The sequence below is a fragment of the Protobothrops mucrosquamatus genome, unplaced genomic scaffold (assembly GCF_001527695.2).
Source record: "Protobothrops mucrosquamatus isolate PMUCROS unplaced genomic scaffold, P.Mucros_1.0 scaffold294, whole genome shotgun sequence".
NCBI classification, from domain to species: domain Eukaryota; kingdom Metazoa; phylum Chordata; class Lepidosauria; order Squamata; family Viperidae; genus Protobothrops; species Protobothrops mucrosquamatus.
This window is the reverse complement of record NW_015386638.1, coordinates 1,004,204-1,019,007: the sequence shown is the minus strand read 5'-3', so window position 1 is coordinate 1,019,007 and position 14,804 is coordinate 1,004,204. Positions and strand designations below refer to the sequence as shown.

General features: G+C 37.3%; 1 protein-coding gene across 1 annotated transcript in view; it reads right to left on the bottom strand.

Moving 5' to 3' along the window:
* Window positions 1–2,563: 2,563 nt before the first annotated feature.
* The window catches only part of BCOR (BCL6 corepressor), a 34,406-nt gene continuing 22,165 nt past the window's right edge, over window positions 2,564–14,804 (bottom strand). The window contains exons 11-14 of the mRNA XM_015814911.1: window positions 6,711–6,856; window positions 5,060–5,137; window positions 4,735–4,885; window positions 2,564–3,732 (exon numbers count right to left, since the gene is read on the bottom strand). Coding sequence (XP_015670397.1) covers window positions 3,444–3,732; window positions 4,735–4,885; window positions 5,060–5,137; window positions 6,711–6,856 — 664 coding nt within the window. The 3' untranslated portion in view covers window positions 2,564–3,443. The remainder of the gene's footprint in view (window positions 3,733–4,734; window positions 4,886–5,059; window positions 5,138–6,710; window positions 6,857–14,804) is intronic.

Genomic DNA, 14,804 nt, shown 5'->3' with positions numbered 1-14,804 from the left:
GCCTTCCTGTCCTCTACTATCTTCTGGAGTCCATTTAAGCTCACTCCTACTGCTTCAGTGACTCCATCCAGCCACCTCATTCTCTGTCGTCCTCTTCTTCTATTGCCCTCAATCTTTCCCAGCATTAGGCTCTTCTCCAGTGAGTCATTCCTATTGATGCCTAATGATGTGTCCATGTTTTTGCATCTCATGCTTGGTATACTAATATAGACAATGATGGCAACATTCAAAAGTCAAGGAAAGGTTACAATACTTAAAATATTTTTAATTTGGGGGGGGGGGGAGTAAGGACAGATGGAGTAGAGATTTATGGGGTTATAAGCACAATGTAAGATGAGACTTCAGTACCACTAGCAAGAATAGCTTTCAAAGGTAAATTTCACTGACAGTGGCAGATACCAACAATCCAAATAACTTCAATGATGCCTCCACCTGTAATACTAGCTGCTGAAAAATAAGACTTGGGAAGAATTTTGCCTTCATAACCTGACTGTATGACTTCCTACTGGTTAACATTAATTGCTTCTGGAACAAGATTATGGGCTAGCAGGTAGGCAACCTTGCCTCTTTTATGACCCGTGGACTTCAACTCCCAGAATTCCTGAGCCAGCATGGCTGGCTCAGGAATTCTGGGATTGAAGTCCACGAGTCATAAAAGAGGCACGGTTGCCTACCCCTGGACTAGACAGTCATGTAAGATGATCTAGCAATATCTCTATGTTCTAAAACAGGGGTGAGGAACTATGGCCCCTTCATGACAAGTGGACTTTAATTCCTTGAATTCTAGAGCCAGCCATGCTGGCTCAGGAATTCTGCGAGTTGAAGTGCACAAGTCACAAAGGGGCCACAGTTCCCCATCTCTGTTCTAAATCAATGATAGTTTAATCATGGATTTTAAAAGAATCAAGATTTTGCTCTATGAATGCACAAACAAAATCTTTCTCTACATCATTTTTTAGCTATAGAGAATGTTAATTCAAAAGCACCCCTTGAGTTCAGTGGAACTTACTCTCTAAGACCGTGAGTTTATAATTTCTGTTTCACATAGGGTTTTTTAGGTTAAACTGCTGCCGATATAATGTGAAATTTCCATTTTGAGCAGTGAAAAAATGAAAAATAAAAGGCCTATCCTTTCAATAGCTATGGTTATATTCATTTTTGATGTGCTTTTATAGTAAATACCAATCTCTGGAATACATCTGCATCTTAAATCATCAGAAAAAGTGACTTTTGCAATTCATGTTTGAAAAGAGTCAACATTCTTTTCAAGAAAGTTATACCAATCAGCCTGTTCTTTGTATCTTACCTCAGCTTTCAACATCTTCATAGTTGTCAACCTGAGCATTGTAACTTGAATAAAAATTGTAGGACTTATCCCAGAGGTACCAGGGATACCAGGGACCGGGTTACATGGAGAGACGTTTTTCTACAGACCGGAGGGGGAGTGGTTTTGTGTGCTGCCTGCATCCTGCGGATGGGGCTTTCCTTGTTCGTGCAGACCGATTAATGGCATGCTGCGGCCTGGTACTGGTCCATGGACCGGAGATTGGGGACCCCTGACTTATCCAACAAAGGATTTGAAACTGATGTGTAAATGTATTTAAACCATAATTTAGCATCTTTGTGTGACTTTGTTCTAGATGATTTTTCAAGCAATTCATCTATAGTTATTTTTGAAAAAGCTAAAAATTATGGTGTTCCAAAACAAATCATGCTTTGCCCATTATAGTGCTTTTATAGAGGAGGGCCTTCTCATCTCCAGTAAGCAGCAGAAGATGATGAAGAATATGCAGTACAACCAGTGAAGAAATGCACAGCTGCTGAGGAAGGGTTACAAGACTTCGTTCAGCAGCTTAGAGCCACCACAGATAATTCTCCACTGAGCAACCGAATCCTTACACCCACCAACCAAATTGTCCAAATTTATCTTCTTTCTGCTGAATAATTGTAGACACAAGTGTTTTCTCTAGCAAATTCTCTCACCAGCCAATTATGCTGAATATTAAGGAGATAGGAAAAGAGATACTCCTAAAAATATTTCCACAATATTTAAGAAAACAAATCTAACATCTAATATGATACGGTGCTTGTAACGCTGCTGCTTGTGTCCAACATTGTGAAAAAGTAATTAATGTTGGACTTAACGTAAGGCCAAACCCACACGTCAACAATGCAGATATAAAACTACAAAATGTGCTTGGTACAAAAAACATTTTTAAAAAAACAAACAAACTCTGCAATGTTATATGTAAGTATGTAAAGATTAGAATTTGTGTTACAACTTCATGATACATGTTTTGTCACTTCCAATCCCTCTCCCCATCCCATCTACAGACATCTACAGCCAAATCTTGAGCTTTTTAGGGGGGGGGGTATGTATGTGTATGTGTGTATTTGTTTGTAATTTTGAATGAAGACGGATTATATATGACTGAAGACTGACTTGACTTTTCTTTCTGGGTAAAGACTGTACACATTTTTACTCATGGGAAAAAAGAGATACCATTTGGGTTCTCAGTTCACTCAAAGGTCATACAGAAAACTTTTGTTATTTCAGCATTGCTTTTTCAACAGTTTTATTGCCTTTAGCATCTTTTTTTGTAAAATATAAATACAAAGGCAGAAGAATTTACTTACAAAGTTAAAACACAAATCTCAAACATAAACACACAATTCAGAAAAAAGATTTAGCTTCTGTACAGTTTTAAGCAACTTCAACATAGGTTAGTTTTCAGTATTTTACAGAAAAATAGTTCAAAGTTTTCTTTTAAATAAAGAGCATCAAATGTTTAAACACACACATATAAAATGTGTGTGTGTGTATATATATATATATATATATACATATATATATAAACAATCCAGTTTGCCATGTGAAAAGTAAATTTCACATCTTTAAATTAGGATATAAAAGTTCACACAATTAGTAGATGTGCATGTGTATGGTTTTAATTTATATTACAGTCTACTGAATTGTATTCAATAGTGTGTACCTGGCCAAAGCAGGAATTTTTGTAAACAAAAACAAAAATATAATGAAGTGCCTCCCCCAATAAACTTTCCCAAGCTTACAATATTGATCACATCACCTATAATAGGCATCTTTATGTAACCAGTGCTTTGTTTGAAACAAAGCTATTTTGTTTTTAAAAAAAGTTCCATGTAAAAACAAATCTATACCAAAGTTTGTCTGCACTTAAAGGAATGTGCACACACTTTTTACCAATTTTATAATTTGTAAAAACAGAGTGGTCTCTTAAAAAAAAAATCTTCCAAAAGTCCACCCATCTGATATATTTGTGAGTGTGTTTGTGTGTGTGTATGTGTATTAGAGGAAAGCTCTTTTATTTAACAGTATCCTTTTCTTTACAGAAACAACTGCAGTAACACATATACATAAAGAAATATCTTACACAGAACTGTACATTAAGAAGCTGGGAGATTCACCAATGAATATCAGTTTCTTCATCTGGATGCAACCATTCAAGTGAGGCTCCAAGCAAAGATTGTAACTCATTAGTAAATTCTACCAAGTCCAACAGTTCCTTGCCTTCTGGGCTGAAAGCTTCCAGATCCTTTTGGGAAGCAAACAGCTGACTCAAAGATACCTGTTTGAAAAATTCTGCTTCTGCAACACTGACAACTTCCAAATTTGGGAAACTGCAGCGAAATATCCTGGGTGACATTTTCAGCCTCTTTGTTACATCAGAGAGCAAAAACCAGTTCCGTGGTCTAGAGACAAAAGTAAAATATTGACAAGATGATGAGAGGTTTCAATCAATTGCTAGTAATAATTTTATATACATTTCTATTTAAGGCAAAGAGATTTAAAAAATAGGTTAGTCTCTGTACTCTTCCGTCCACTTCCTGCTCCCCGCTCCAGTAAACTCATGGATGAAATCCAGTTTTAAACAAGCAAACATCTGTTCACACAATGGGACAGTATTTTTTCTCTTTCCCCTCCACCCCTCCCCATGTCCTGTTCTCAACCAACTGTGGTCTGTTTTCATAAGCTGCACCAAACCACAAGTTTTATCTTGTGAATATGTCTGCAATATCAGCATACATTCACACACAGAAATATATTTACATTGAATATGAACGAAGATGATCGGGGGACTGGAGGCTAAAACATATAAAGAACAGTTGCTAGAATTGGGTATGTCGTTTAATGAAGAGAAGGACTAGGGGTGACATGATAGCAGTGTTCCAATATCTCAAGGGTTGCCACAAAGAAGAGGGAGTCAAGCTATTCTCCAAAGCACCTGAAGGCAGGACAAGAAGCAATGGATGGTAACTAATCAAGGAGAGAAGCAACCTAGAACTAAGAAGAAATTTCCTGACAGAACAATTAATCCATGGAACAACCTGTCTCCAGAAATTGTGAATGCCCCAACACTGGAAGTTTTTAAGAAGAGATTGGACAACCATTTGTCTGAAATTGTATAGGGTTTCCTGCCTAAGCAGGGGGTTGGACTAGAAGACCTCCAAAGTCCCTTCCAACTCTGTTATTCTATTCTATTCTAATTCCTGTTTTAAGGAAGCCAATCTATAGGGAGTTTTTATGTTAAAAATACATAGGATGTGAAACCTATTTCTAGCAGACTGAATAGTGAAAGGTTCACTGCATTCAGTGAGACAAAAAGATGGCCCTGAGTATGTCAATAATAACTCAGATATTTATACATTAACACACACATCTTCCCCTTCAGTATAAACAACAATAGTGCTTACCCTTGAGAAAGAGACACTTGGATGTTATAACATGGCAAGAGAGGCACATCTGAGAATTCAAACTCAAAGATATCATTAAATCCATCTTCATCTTCATCATTTGGGCCAGGTGGATTAGACAGAATGTCAAATCCTGATTCACCTTTTGGCTCTATTTAAATAAAAACAAAAATAATTGAAGACCCTTTGTCATACAGTGCTTTTTCTCCCTTTCCTTTTTTTTACTTGCTCTCCCTTCTGTGAATTCTGCCCCCTCCCCATACATATACATGCACACATTTTGAAATAATACCAAAAAAAACCCCAAAACACCATGTCTTCTTACCACACAAAGAGCTGCCATAGAAGTCCCAGGACAAGCCAGGGTCATCAACATCACGACCTTGGAGATCAGTTAAATACTCTAGAGAGATACAACAATACAATATTGGGGGGGGGAGCCAAAGATGGGAAGTTTTGCAATCATAGCATGACAAAATATAACCCAGAGAGGTTTTATGCTTATCTGAAAACATACAGTATTAACATAAAGTAACAATCTGAATACTGCAGAACTCTAAGTGAAGTAATATCAAGTATCTTATTTCTTTTCAAATATAATTATTCTACTTTCATTTACTTTTCAGCAATCTCCAAATCCCATTTTCAGTATTTCAGTTTTGTGTGCTTCAAATTGATTCTGAAGATATGACTATAAAATTTAGGCTACACTTGCTACACAATCAGGCCAAGATCTTCACACCTTAATCACTAGACCGTTCTTTTGATGCCTAGAACTTTGAAAGCACAAGTGACAATGCAAACCTGAACTTAGTTGATCCCTCCCAAAAGCTAAGTAGAGTGGGATTTGGTTAGTACTTGGATGAATGGGAGTCTACCAGGATATACATGAGCTGTAGAGTAAACACTCAAGAGTTGTTTGACAGTGAGATGGGCAGCATATAAAACGAAAGAAAAAGAAAGAAAGAAAGAAAGAAAGAAAGAAAGAAAGAAAGAAAGAAAGAAAGAAAGAAAGAAAGAAAGAAAGAAAGAAAGAAAGAAAGAAAGTAAGTCAAACTTCTCATCAGGAACTAAGGTGCACTGTAGCACATCAATCTGAACCATGGTACTTCAGGTGAGCTAAGTTACAGAATGTGTCCAAAACCCAGGACCCACGACTCACATGGAAACATTTTTATGACATAAAACTTATCATAAAACAGTTTCTGCCATAATATGTCATAAAACATTTCCTGTGCTGATGTTTGACTATGTTATACAGTTCAACTTGGGCTATTTTCCAGACAGATACATCTCTGAATGTATCCCAACTTTTTCAGTGAAGGCAATACATTAGAAGCTCTGCCATTCTTGAAGGTATTGAGCAATCAGGGAAGCAAATATCTCTGAAAGGATGATCCAAGATATCATGGATTTTCTAGTTAGAGATAAAGTCTTCCAGTGATGGCATCCAAAGTATGAGAACTTCCCCAGCTCAAGTATGTACACCCTTAATACTATTTTTGCTATTTTTAGTATTTGTTGCTTTATTCATTTTAATTGGTAATTGCATTAATACTCGAGTAAGACTATTTTGTTCTGGAGAAAACAGCTTTAGTATTTCCAATTGCAAAAGATATAAATGGAAAGGTATGAAAAAGAGGAAAGTAGAATACTAATTGAAGAAATGTCCCTGACTGTATATTTCATACTGGTTATTCATACATCTCTTCCCGCATCCCAAAATTTGGATGACATCATAATATTGGCCACTGTTGATGACCACAGATGAAGAGATCTATGAGCTACTCGGAAGACTAAGATATTAACACTTTAAATCACAATACTAATACTATGAAAAAAAACTCTGTATTTCTGTTGTAAGTTAGGCAACAAAATATCTGAACCCCACAATCCTTACTTTTACTGTTATCTGAAGAGTAATTTATGTTTTGTAGAATATCAAATTGCAAATGGACAAACAAAAGTCTACACACCTGTTAGAAAAGTCTCCATCAGTTCACTGTGTGTCATTTTCACAATTGTTCTACCTGAGTATGTAGCAAGCGTAGGGTCAGCGCCATAAGAAAGGAGCAATCGGACAATTTCTAGGTGATCATTTTCCACTGCATCATGGATAGGCCTTAGGAAGGGAAGAGAGAAACTTTTGTTTTAAATCCACACAATGTAATAAGTTATGTTCTGTCTCCATTTAAAGCAAGTAGTACATGATGAGGAAGAGGACTACTGCATAAAGTGCTTTTCTCACATTTTAAAATATATTGTTAATTTATTTCAGGAACTGAAACTAATATACATATACTCTATTAAACAGCAAGCTCCTTGGAGAAAGTTATATTTAAATAAACATCTTTGAATAACAATCAAACCCCCTAGTATTGGCATATTGGTACATGTGTAAACAATATATATGTGTAAACAATATATTGAGCATTCACATCATAGTTTTGCTTTATAAAATTTAACTCCTCAAAACCCCAAACAAGTAGCTGTCTTAATGTTTTCCAATTTTATACAAACTTAGTTTCATTCAAAATGTACAATAACTATTAGCAACTTCTGGCTTATGAATCAAGAAAAGAGTAAAAACTATACAGGTAAAATTAACAATTATTGGTTGAAACCCTTAGAAGTAAATGTAAAAATATGCTATCAGGTTATGCTGAATAATTTCTTAAAATATGTCTGAATGACTACAGATACCACACACATGTGGGTATATTTAGGACTGTGGATAAAAAAACAAGATCTTCACTCAATGGAATTATAGAGGACAATGAAGCTAGAAGCAAATATGCCTTTGTTAGAATAATTTTGTTTTATCTGAATCAGAATTCTGATATTAAAGTAAAAAAACCATAATAATTTTAAACCCTAATATTGTTAGAAATCTCTACAAAATAAAATGTGCACACAGGGCTTAACTAAGACCTTGTATTAATTGAAATCAAAAATAAAATGGCATCTGTTTCATTTTTATGTATGAAAGCCACTTGGACTACCAACTAAATCTTTCTTCAGCACTGATGCCTATAGGCTCCTCACTTAAAGACAGTAATTGGGGCAGAATTTCCATTGTTAAACAATAAGGTTGTAAAGCATGTCACATGACCACATCACTTAAAGATGACAATCCTGGCAATCCCCGTTGCCATTAAGTAAAAATTGCACGTCATTCAGCGAAGACCTTATGACTGTGGAAGGGTTGCTGCACTGCCACACACATGGAAGTAAGTTGAATAGGAGATGTTGTGATGCTGCACAAGTGCAAGCAGGCTAAAGAAGGGGCAAGCCTGCACTATGCAGTACAAGATCTTGGGGTGGGGGGAGACTTTGGAAGAAAAACAGGTGGGAGTAACTTGCAACCTTCCCTGCCTGCTTCCCCAGTTGTTGGTGGGAAGCCAGCAGGGAAGGTGGCAAATGGTGATTATGTGATCATGGGATACTGTGAGCCAGTTGTCAAGCACCCAGATCACAATCATATGCAATGACCAGAACTTCAAGGACTGGTCATAAGTAGCACTTGTTCAGCACCTGTTGGGAAGCATCCAGCCTGGCAGGGAGGAGGAATCAAATGCGGAGGTAGCCCAGAGTTGCTCTGCAAGCACAAAAGGGCTATGGCCACCACCACCCCTCAGTTCCTTGAAGCCTTGTCTCATTGTTCCCAGGGGTAGGCTGCCAGACCGGGGAGATTCCTTTCTTATAGGCAAGTTAGCTTGAATTCTGCACGTGTGGGTCTCGTTGTTCACACCTGAGAGTACCATCACAATTTCAAATGGTTGCTGAACAAGTGGTCCTTATGGTCATTGATCAAGGACTACCTGTATTGCACCTGAAAATATCAACTAGTTTTTATAAGATCTGCTCTGTGAGACCCATCTTTCCTCTTTCTTTTCTAATACTGTTTTGCTATTCCCTACTAATTATAGAACTGATCTTATACAAATACATACTGGGGTTGATCTCACACTGGGCAAATAAAACACTTATTTTAGAGGGAGCAATGCAGGCTGTCCACCCCATGTGACTGGCTCACCGGGATTGGCAAGGGATATAATTTCAACATGACACTCAGTTGTATAGCACTGTCCCGGGTCATCCAAGAAATGCTATTAAAATGCTTTCCCACTAGCTGGAAGCTGTGTGTCTGGATGGGGAAAAACTGGCTTCAACTCAACCCTGACAAGACTGAATGGCTGTGGATTTAAGTGCCACCCATATCTAGTTATTTTCCATCATAAACTCTTCATGGAATTATATTCCCCCAGGAAGAGTTGGTGGGCAATTGGAGTAGGAGGGTCCTCCTGGACTCACTGCTCTTGCTCAAGGAGCAGGTATCAGCTATATCTAGGAGGACTGTTTTACAAACACATCTTGTGTGCCAGTTGTGCCTATTCCTGATTGGAAGACATTGCTCAGCTACACTGGCTTCGAATTAGCTTCAGAGTGTATTTTAAGGTGTTGCTTCTCACTTTAAAGACCTATATGGCATGGAGCCAGGCTACATGTGGGACTGTATGTTTTATATTGTGTTTTGACTGCTCAGAATTCATTAAAAGGATAGCAGACTTAAAATTTGATAAAAGCATAGATGGCCTCAGGAAAAGAAATCTTTTGAATTTGAGTCCTTTTGCAGATTTTTTGAATTAAGTTAACAAGCTAACTAAACACAAAATCATAAGACTTTCACGCACATGTACATTTCATACTTAAACTTTAAGTTTAATATATTCATAAAATTGGACATTAACAGCTATATGCTATCATCAACTGTACAACTTTTAACAAAGGCCCACTAGTGAGTGACCCCTTCTACTTCCTATTTTTGAATATTGCCTGGGAGAGTAAAAATATCGTTTATTGACAGAGAAGAAAAATATAGGGGATAGATTATGACTTGTGAAGCATGGCTGCTCACTGTATTAACCAACTACATATTTTCTGTAGCAATGTTTTTCAACCATGGCAACGTGAAGACATGTGGACTTCAAATCCCAGAATGGCTGGGGAATTCTGGGAGTTGAAGTCCACATATCTTCAAATTGCCAAGATTGAGAAACACTGTTCTATACTGTAGACAAAAGTAATAATGCAAGAAATTAGGCAGCTAATTGTAATAGTTTCAGAAACATTTATCTCCTTATAACAGAGCAATTCTTGCATCTTCTTTACACCCACATTCTACAGTACTGTATATAAACACATACTCCCACATACCATACATGCATAGTTAATCAGCAAAGTGAAAGAGATGTATGCAATGAAGAAAATGTTGCTATTTAAATTGGTAACCAATAAAACAGGGCTAAGGCAGAAAGAGAGCCAAGGATGGTAAACTTTGATGTTGTTGAGAGTGAATTGTAGAGTGGAATATGAGATAGGGAGGAACCCTTGAGATAAGGTGGCCCCAAGGGCTGGGAGAGGGAAGACAGGATTTGGGAAGTAGCTGAGTTGCAGGGGAGAAACATCACAAGCACTTAACATCAGGGTAGTGAATGATAAAAGACGATGGGAATGTCAGAATGGGCTACTCATAAGAAAGTGTTGGTTATCTGAGATTGATTGGCCTTCCAGTTCTCAGTATTCATCTCTAATATTAGGTCACCAGTGGTGCTAGTCACTGGCTGTTGCCACTAAATGCAGGATGTAAGAAGGTGCTTTCACCCATGATTTGATTATGAATGAGTCAGTTAATCTGGCACACATTACCAAGACCTGAGTGTGCCAAAAAGTGATGTTCCTTTCTCCGAAATATGCCCAATTGTGGTTCAGGTTTGGCACCAGTCACGACTCCATAGCAGAGATCGTGGTGGCAGTTGTTAGCCAGGAAGCCTTAAGCTCTCTGCACATAACTGGATATAAAATCCCTGGAGCTGAAGTTGTTGTCTAAGAAGCAGATGAGTTTTTGCTGCTTTGCTGACTTCCCAGCTGCACAGAAAATCCTTGCCAGAGCTGCTCAATTCAGTCATGGACCTGGCAATGGAGTATCCCATGCTCCAATTCTAGGAGACTTCAACCTGCCCTCTTGTGGCACAAAGGTGGCACACAAGTTCATAGCCAACATGGCAACAATAGACTTGATTCAGATCACCCAGGACCTAATTCATGCAGGTGGTCAAATATATTTATTTTTTGTCTTGACGGTGTAAGACTTTCTGATTATTCCTTTGTCATGGTCAGCTTAGTCTCTGATTGCTTTTTGGCTTGCTGGTGCTGCCCTCCCACTCATCTCCCATACTCTGGGACGTGGAAACCATTAATCACTCTGTCTCTGATGTCTCTGGGGGGGGGGGTTGAGGGGGTTTATTTTTTTTTACTGAGAATCTATTGGACAGTTTGACTGAGCCCCTTTTTTTCTACTTGGAATAAGCATTTTATGGGACGCTTGAATTGGGTAGCCCCTACAAGGCCTCTCCCTGCCCTTTAATCTCAGAAGGCTCAGTAAAATTAAATGGCAGAAGAGATACCTAGAGTGTCATTGAAGGAAGACATACAGTGAATTTGATCCAATATAATTAAGAGCCCATTTCAGGATTACATAAGAGTAGCAAAATGTAAATATTTTTCAATTCTTACCATTCTTATCTACAGACTGCCAACCAATAGCCCATTTTAAAGTGACCTCTTTCCTGATGGGGAAGGATGAGCCACAGCAATACATATAAGGACAGTGTGAGGAATATCCTAGATAAATTCACTCATATCTTCTTAAACTGGACCCTTGACTGGGTCACTGAGGCACAGTCTTGTTCAGTTATATGGGAAGACTTTCACCCTTTAACTCCTGAAAACTTGGAACTATTAATCCCACCCTGGTTACCAGTGGGCTTCTGGGTGGAAGATAAAGAGTCTGTTGTTCAGAAATGCTTACATGAACATGCAAGAGCTATTTATTTAAGGGACCATCTTTGTCCATTGTTTCTGCCTGCCCCTCAGATCAGACACAAATCAGCAAACTCTGGATCCCATCCATTAAACAATGTCATCTAATGGGACCCTGGAGGTGTGCCATCTCAGTTGCAGCCCCTGCCCTCTGGAACAGTACTGCCCAGAGATTTAAATGGCTTTAAGAATGCTTTAAATATGACTCCCCCCCCTCCCAAACTGTGAGAGGGACATAAATTCTCTACATGTGAGGTTTTATTGATTGTTTGTATGTGTTTTGTTCTACTAAAATAACAAACATTTTCTTCTCTTCTGCCTGCTGTTTTATACCTTTTAGTATTAATTCTATGAGCTGCCTTGTCTCTTAGAATTGGGTGGTCTTAGAAATCTTACTTGTAAATAAATAAACATATAGTTATCAGTGTTGAAAAGAATAGAGGAAAAACAAGACATTTAGCAGTTCCAGTTATGCCTCTTCCAATAAAAGATTCATAGAACAAATCTGTACAATTCCAGTGGTATATGCCCAAATCCCCATCTTTAAACAAAAACAGATTTCTCTGATTTAGTTCTGAATACATCAGTACTACACCAACTCTACCTAAACAGAAAAAATGCTGAAAGACCTGTTGTATTCATTTTCCTCCTTCCAGGGGAAAACCTTGTGAGAGCTATCCTTAAGATTATGGCACCTGAGAGTCAGTTTTATTCGAATCTCCTCTTGGCTCCCTGCCTGCGGAAATCACATCACTCTTGAAAGTGCCTGTCTCTTCTAGGCAGCACCTTCACTCATCCTAAAGCCCACAAAACTGCATTCTCTTTCAGCTGCTGCAGGCATCCAGTTATTCTATAGTACTCATTGCCCAATCTCTTTTGCAAACACTATAGTAACTCAGAGGTCAAGGAAAGACCCCCAGTGCATACGCAGATGCTTTCCAACTTACTGTTTCTTCGTAAACTGTGCAAATGTCATTTAAACCAGGTATCCAGTGTTGTGCCCTTGCCTTGAAGTTCTATTTTTCAACGAATGAGCTGCTTAACAGATAAGAGTTTAAGTGACTCAAGTGGTTTTTTTCTTGTAGTATATTAGGTGAAACCCAGCCACAGAAATCATGCCAGCTAATAATTTCTCTCACAAACATTAGCTTTTTAGGATACTGTCATGAAACAGAATACAGCAAAGTAAAACTCTAAAAGTAGATAAACATTTCAGCACACTCCGGTCTTAAATAGAAATGTTGAACAAGTGAAGTAACAAGCAATAACATTTAACAAAAAAAATAACACCCAACAGAATACAGGGAAGTCACATAACAAAACGTGGGAAGAAAAATTAATGAGAGGCAGAAAAGTATAATTCTAGCTTCCCATTTCAGTTTTAGCCATCTCCCCATTCTCTAAGATTACCAGAAACACAACGGTAACTAAGATCCTATAATGCGAGCACAAGAAAACAGAGAAAAGTATTTCCACTATCAATTTAATTAATAAAGTATGCTAAGTGGAGATAATACTGAAGAAATGTCACAAAATACAAAATATAATGTAGGCCTGATGCTGAAGTTGCAAAACCCATCGGCTGCAATCAACTTTTATATCCCTAATTCTGTTTGATTATAGATGACAAATTATCCATAAATTATCTGAAATACTCAATTATTCCTTCCTTGACTTACCATCTAGAATTGCCTTTCTCAACTTACAAAAACAGAAGCATATCGTTAAGGTCAGGGTTGTCTAGTGCACACAGTTAATTATATTTTTATTGAAGTATCATATCTGGGTTATAAATTACAATGTGATTGAGGTTTTTAATAATAAGAGAAGTCTACAATGCAGGAAAGCTTCCCTTTTCCTGGAGATTTTCAGATAGATGATTGATAGGCATTTGTTGAAGATGCACTAGCTCTGGATTCCCTTCCTCAATCAAAAAATGAGTAAGAGGTTGACAAATTCTCTACCAGAAATATAATTCTGTACCTTTAACCAAAGATATAGCAAGGGCAGGAAAAATTTCCTACAGTAGCTAACCACAAAAATAAATTCATTCATTCTACTTTGCCCTCTGCTACTGCTTACTCCTTGTTCAGAAAGAGCCAAATGTTTTCATCTTATGAAAGTTTACTCTGTGAAATGAAACAGTATGTATCTTAACTGGAAATATAAATTTGTACGATACTTATTTTTATGTGGAAATTGTAAAGGTAGAGAAAATGTAGAAAAGGGAGGAAAAAGCAGTAGCACAAAGCAAATTCCCTGTTTGGAAAGTTTGGGCTTATTAGCTTAGAAAAAAGCAATTAAAGAAGGACTTCATAGAAGTGTATATAAAATTATATGCAGTAAAATTTATAGGGGGAAGTTTTTCTTTGTTTCTTGTAATACTAGAACCCAGTGCCATTCAATGAAGAGGAAAATGAGGAAATAGTAAAGCACTACTTCATTAAACTGATGCTTGAAATGTAGAATTTACTGCTCAGAATTAAATGATAACTTGTTACTTGGATGGCTTTTGAAGAAGATTAGATAAATTCATGGAGAATAGGGTAGGCTTGCTACCAGTTTTTATGACTATACATATATTACTTTAGTGACATTATACTTGCTGGAGACCACAAGCCTGAAGTGCTATTCTGACTATGTCCATGTGTTCTCCATAAGTATCTCCTTGGTTCCTCTTTGGTTTAGTTGGTGCTGGGGAGGATGTAAATATGGATGTACACAATGGGAACATGTTTTCCTATTAAACCTACTTTCATGAAAATTAATCATATGAGATACAAACATTTGTATGTGTGGACTTTCCTATGAATATATCCAGTTAAAACATGTTTAAAACATGCTTAGCATCATCATTGTATGTATGCCATGTATAGTTTCCCCCCCCCCCATTAAAGCCAATTTCCTTGAAAAGTACCCATGAAAAATTATCATAAATTTATAAAAGACTTAAGATTACAAAAAAGGGGGGAAGTTAAAATGTTTTAGAAACAATAGTTAAATCAGGAGTTATTAAAGTTATTGCCAAAATTATTTTTGTTCTGTTAAGTGCATTTAATATTAACTTTGCCGAAACAGAGTTCAGACATATTGCCTTCCATCAATCATGATAATTATTTCAGCTAATTTGGTACTGCAGCCTATTTCCAGGATCTTAATCTGTATCTTCTACTCTGGCAACACCTATG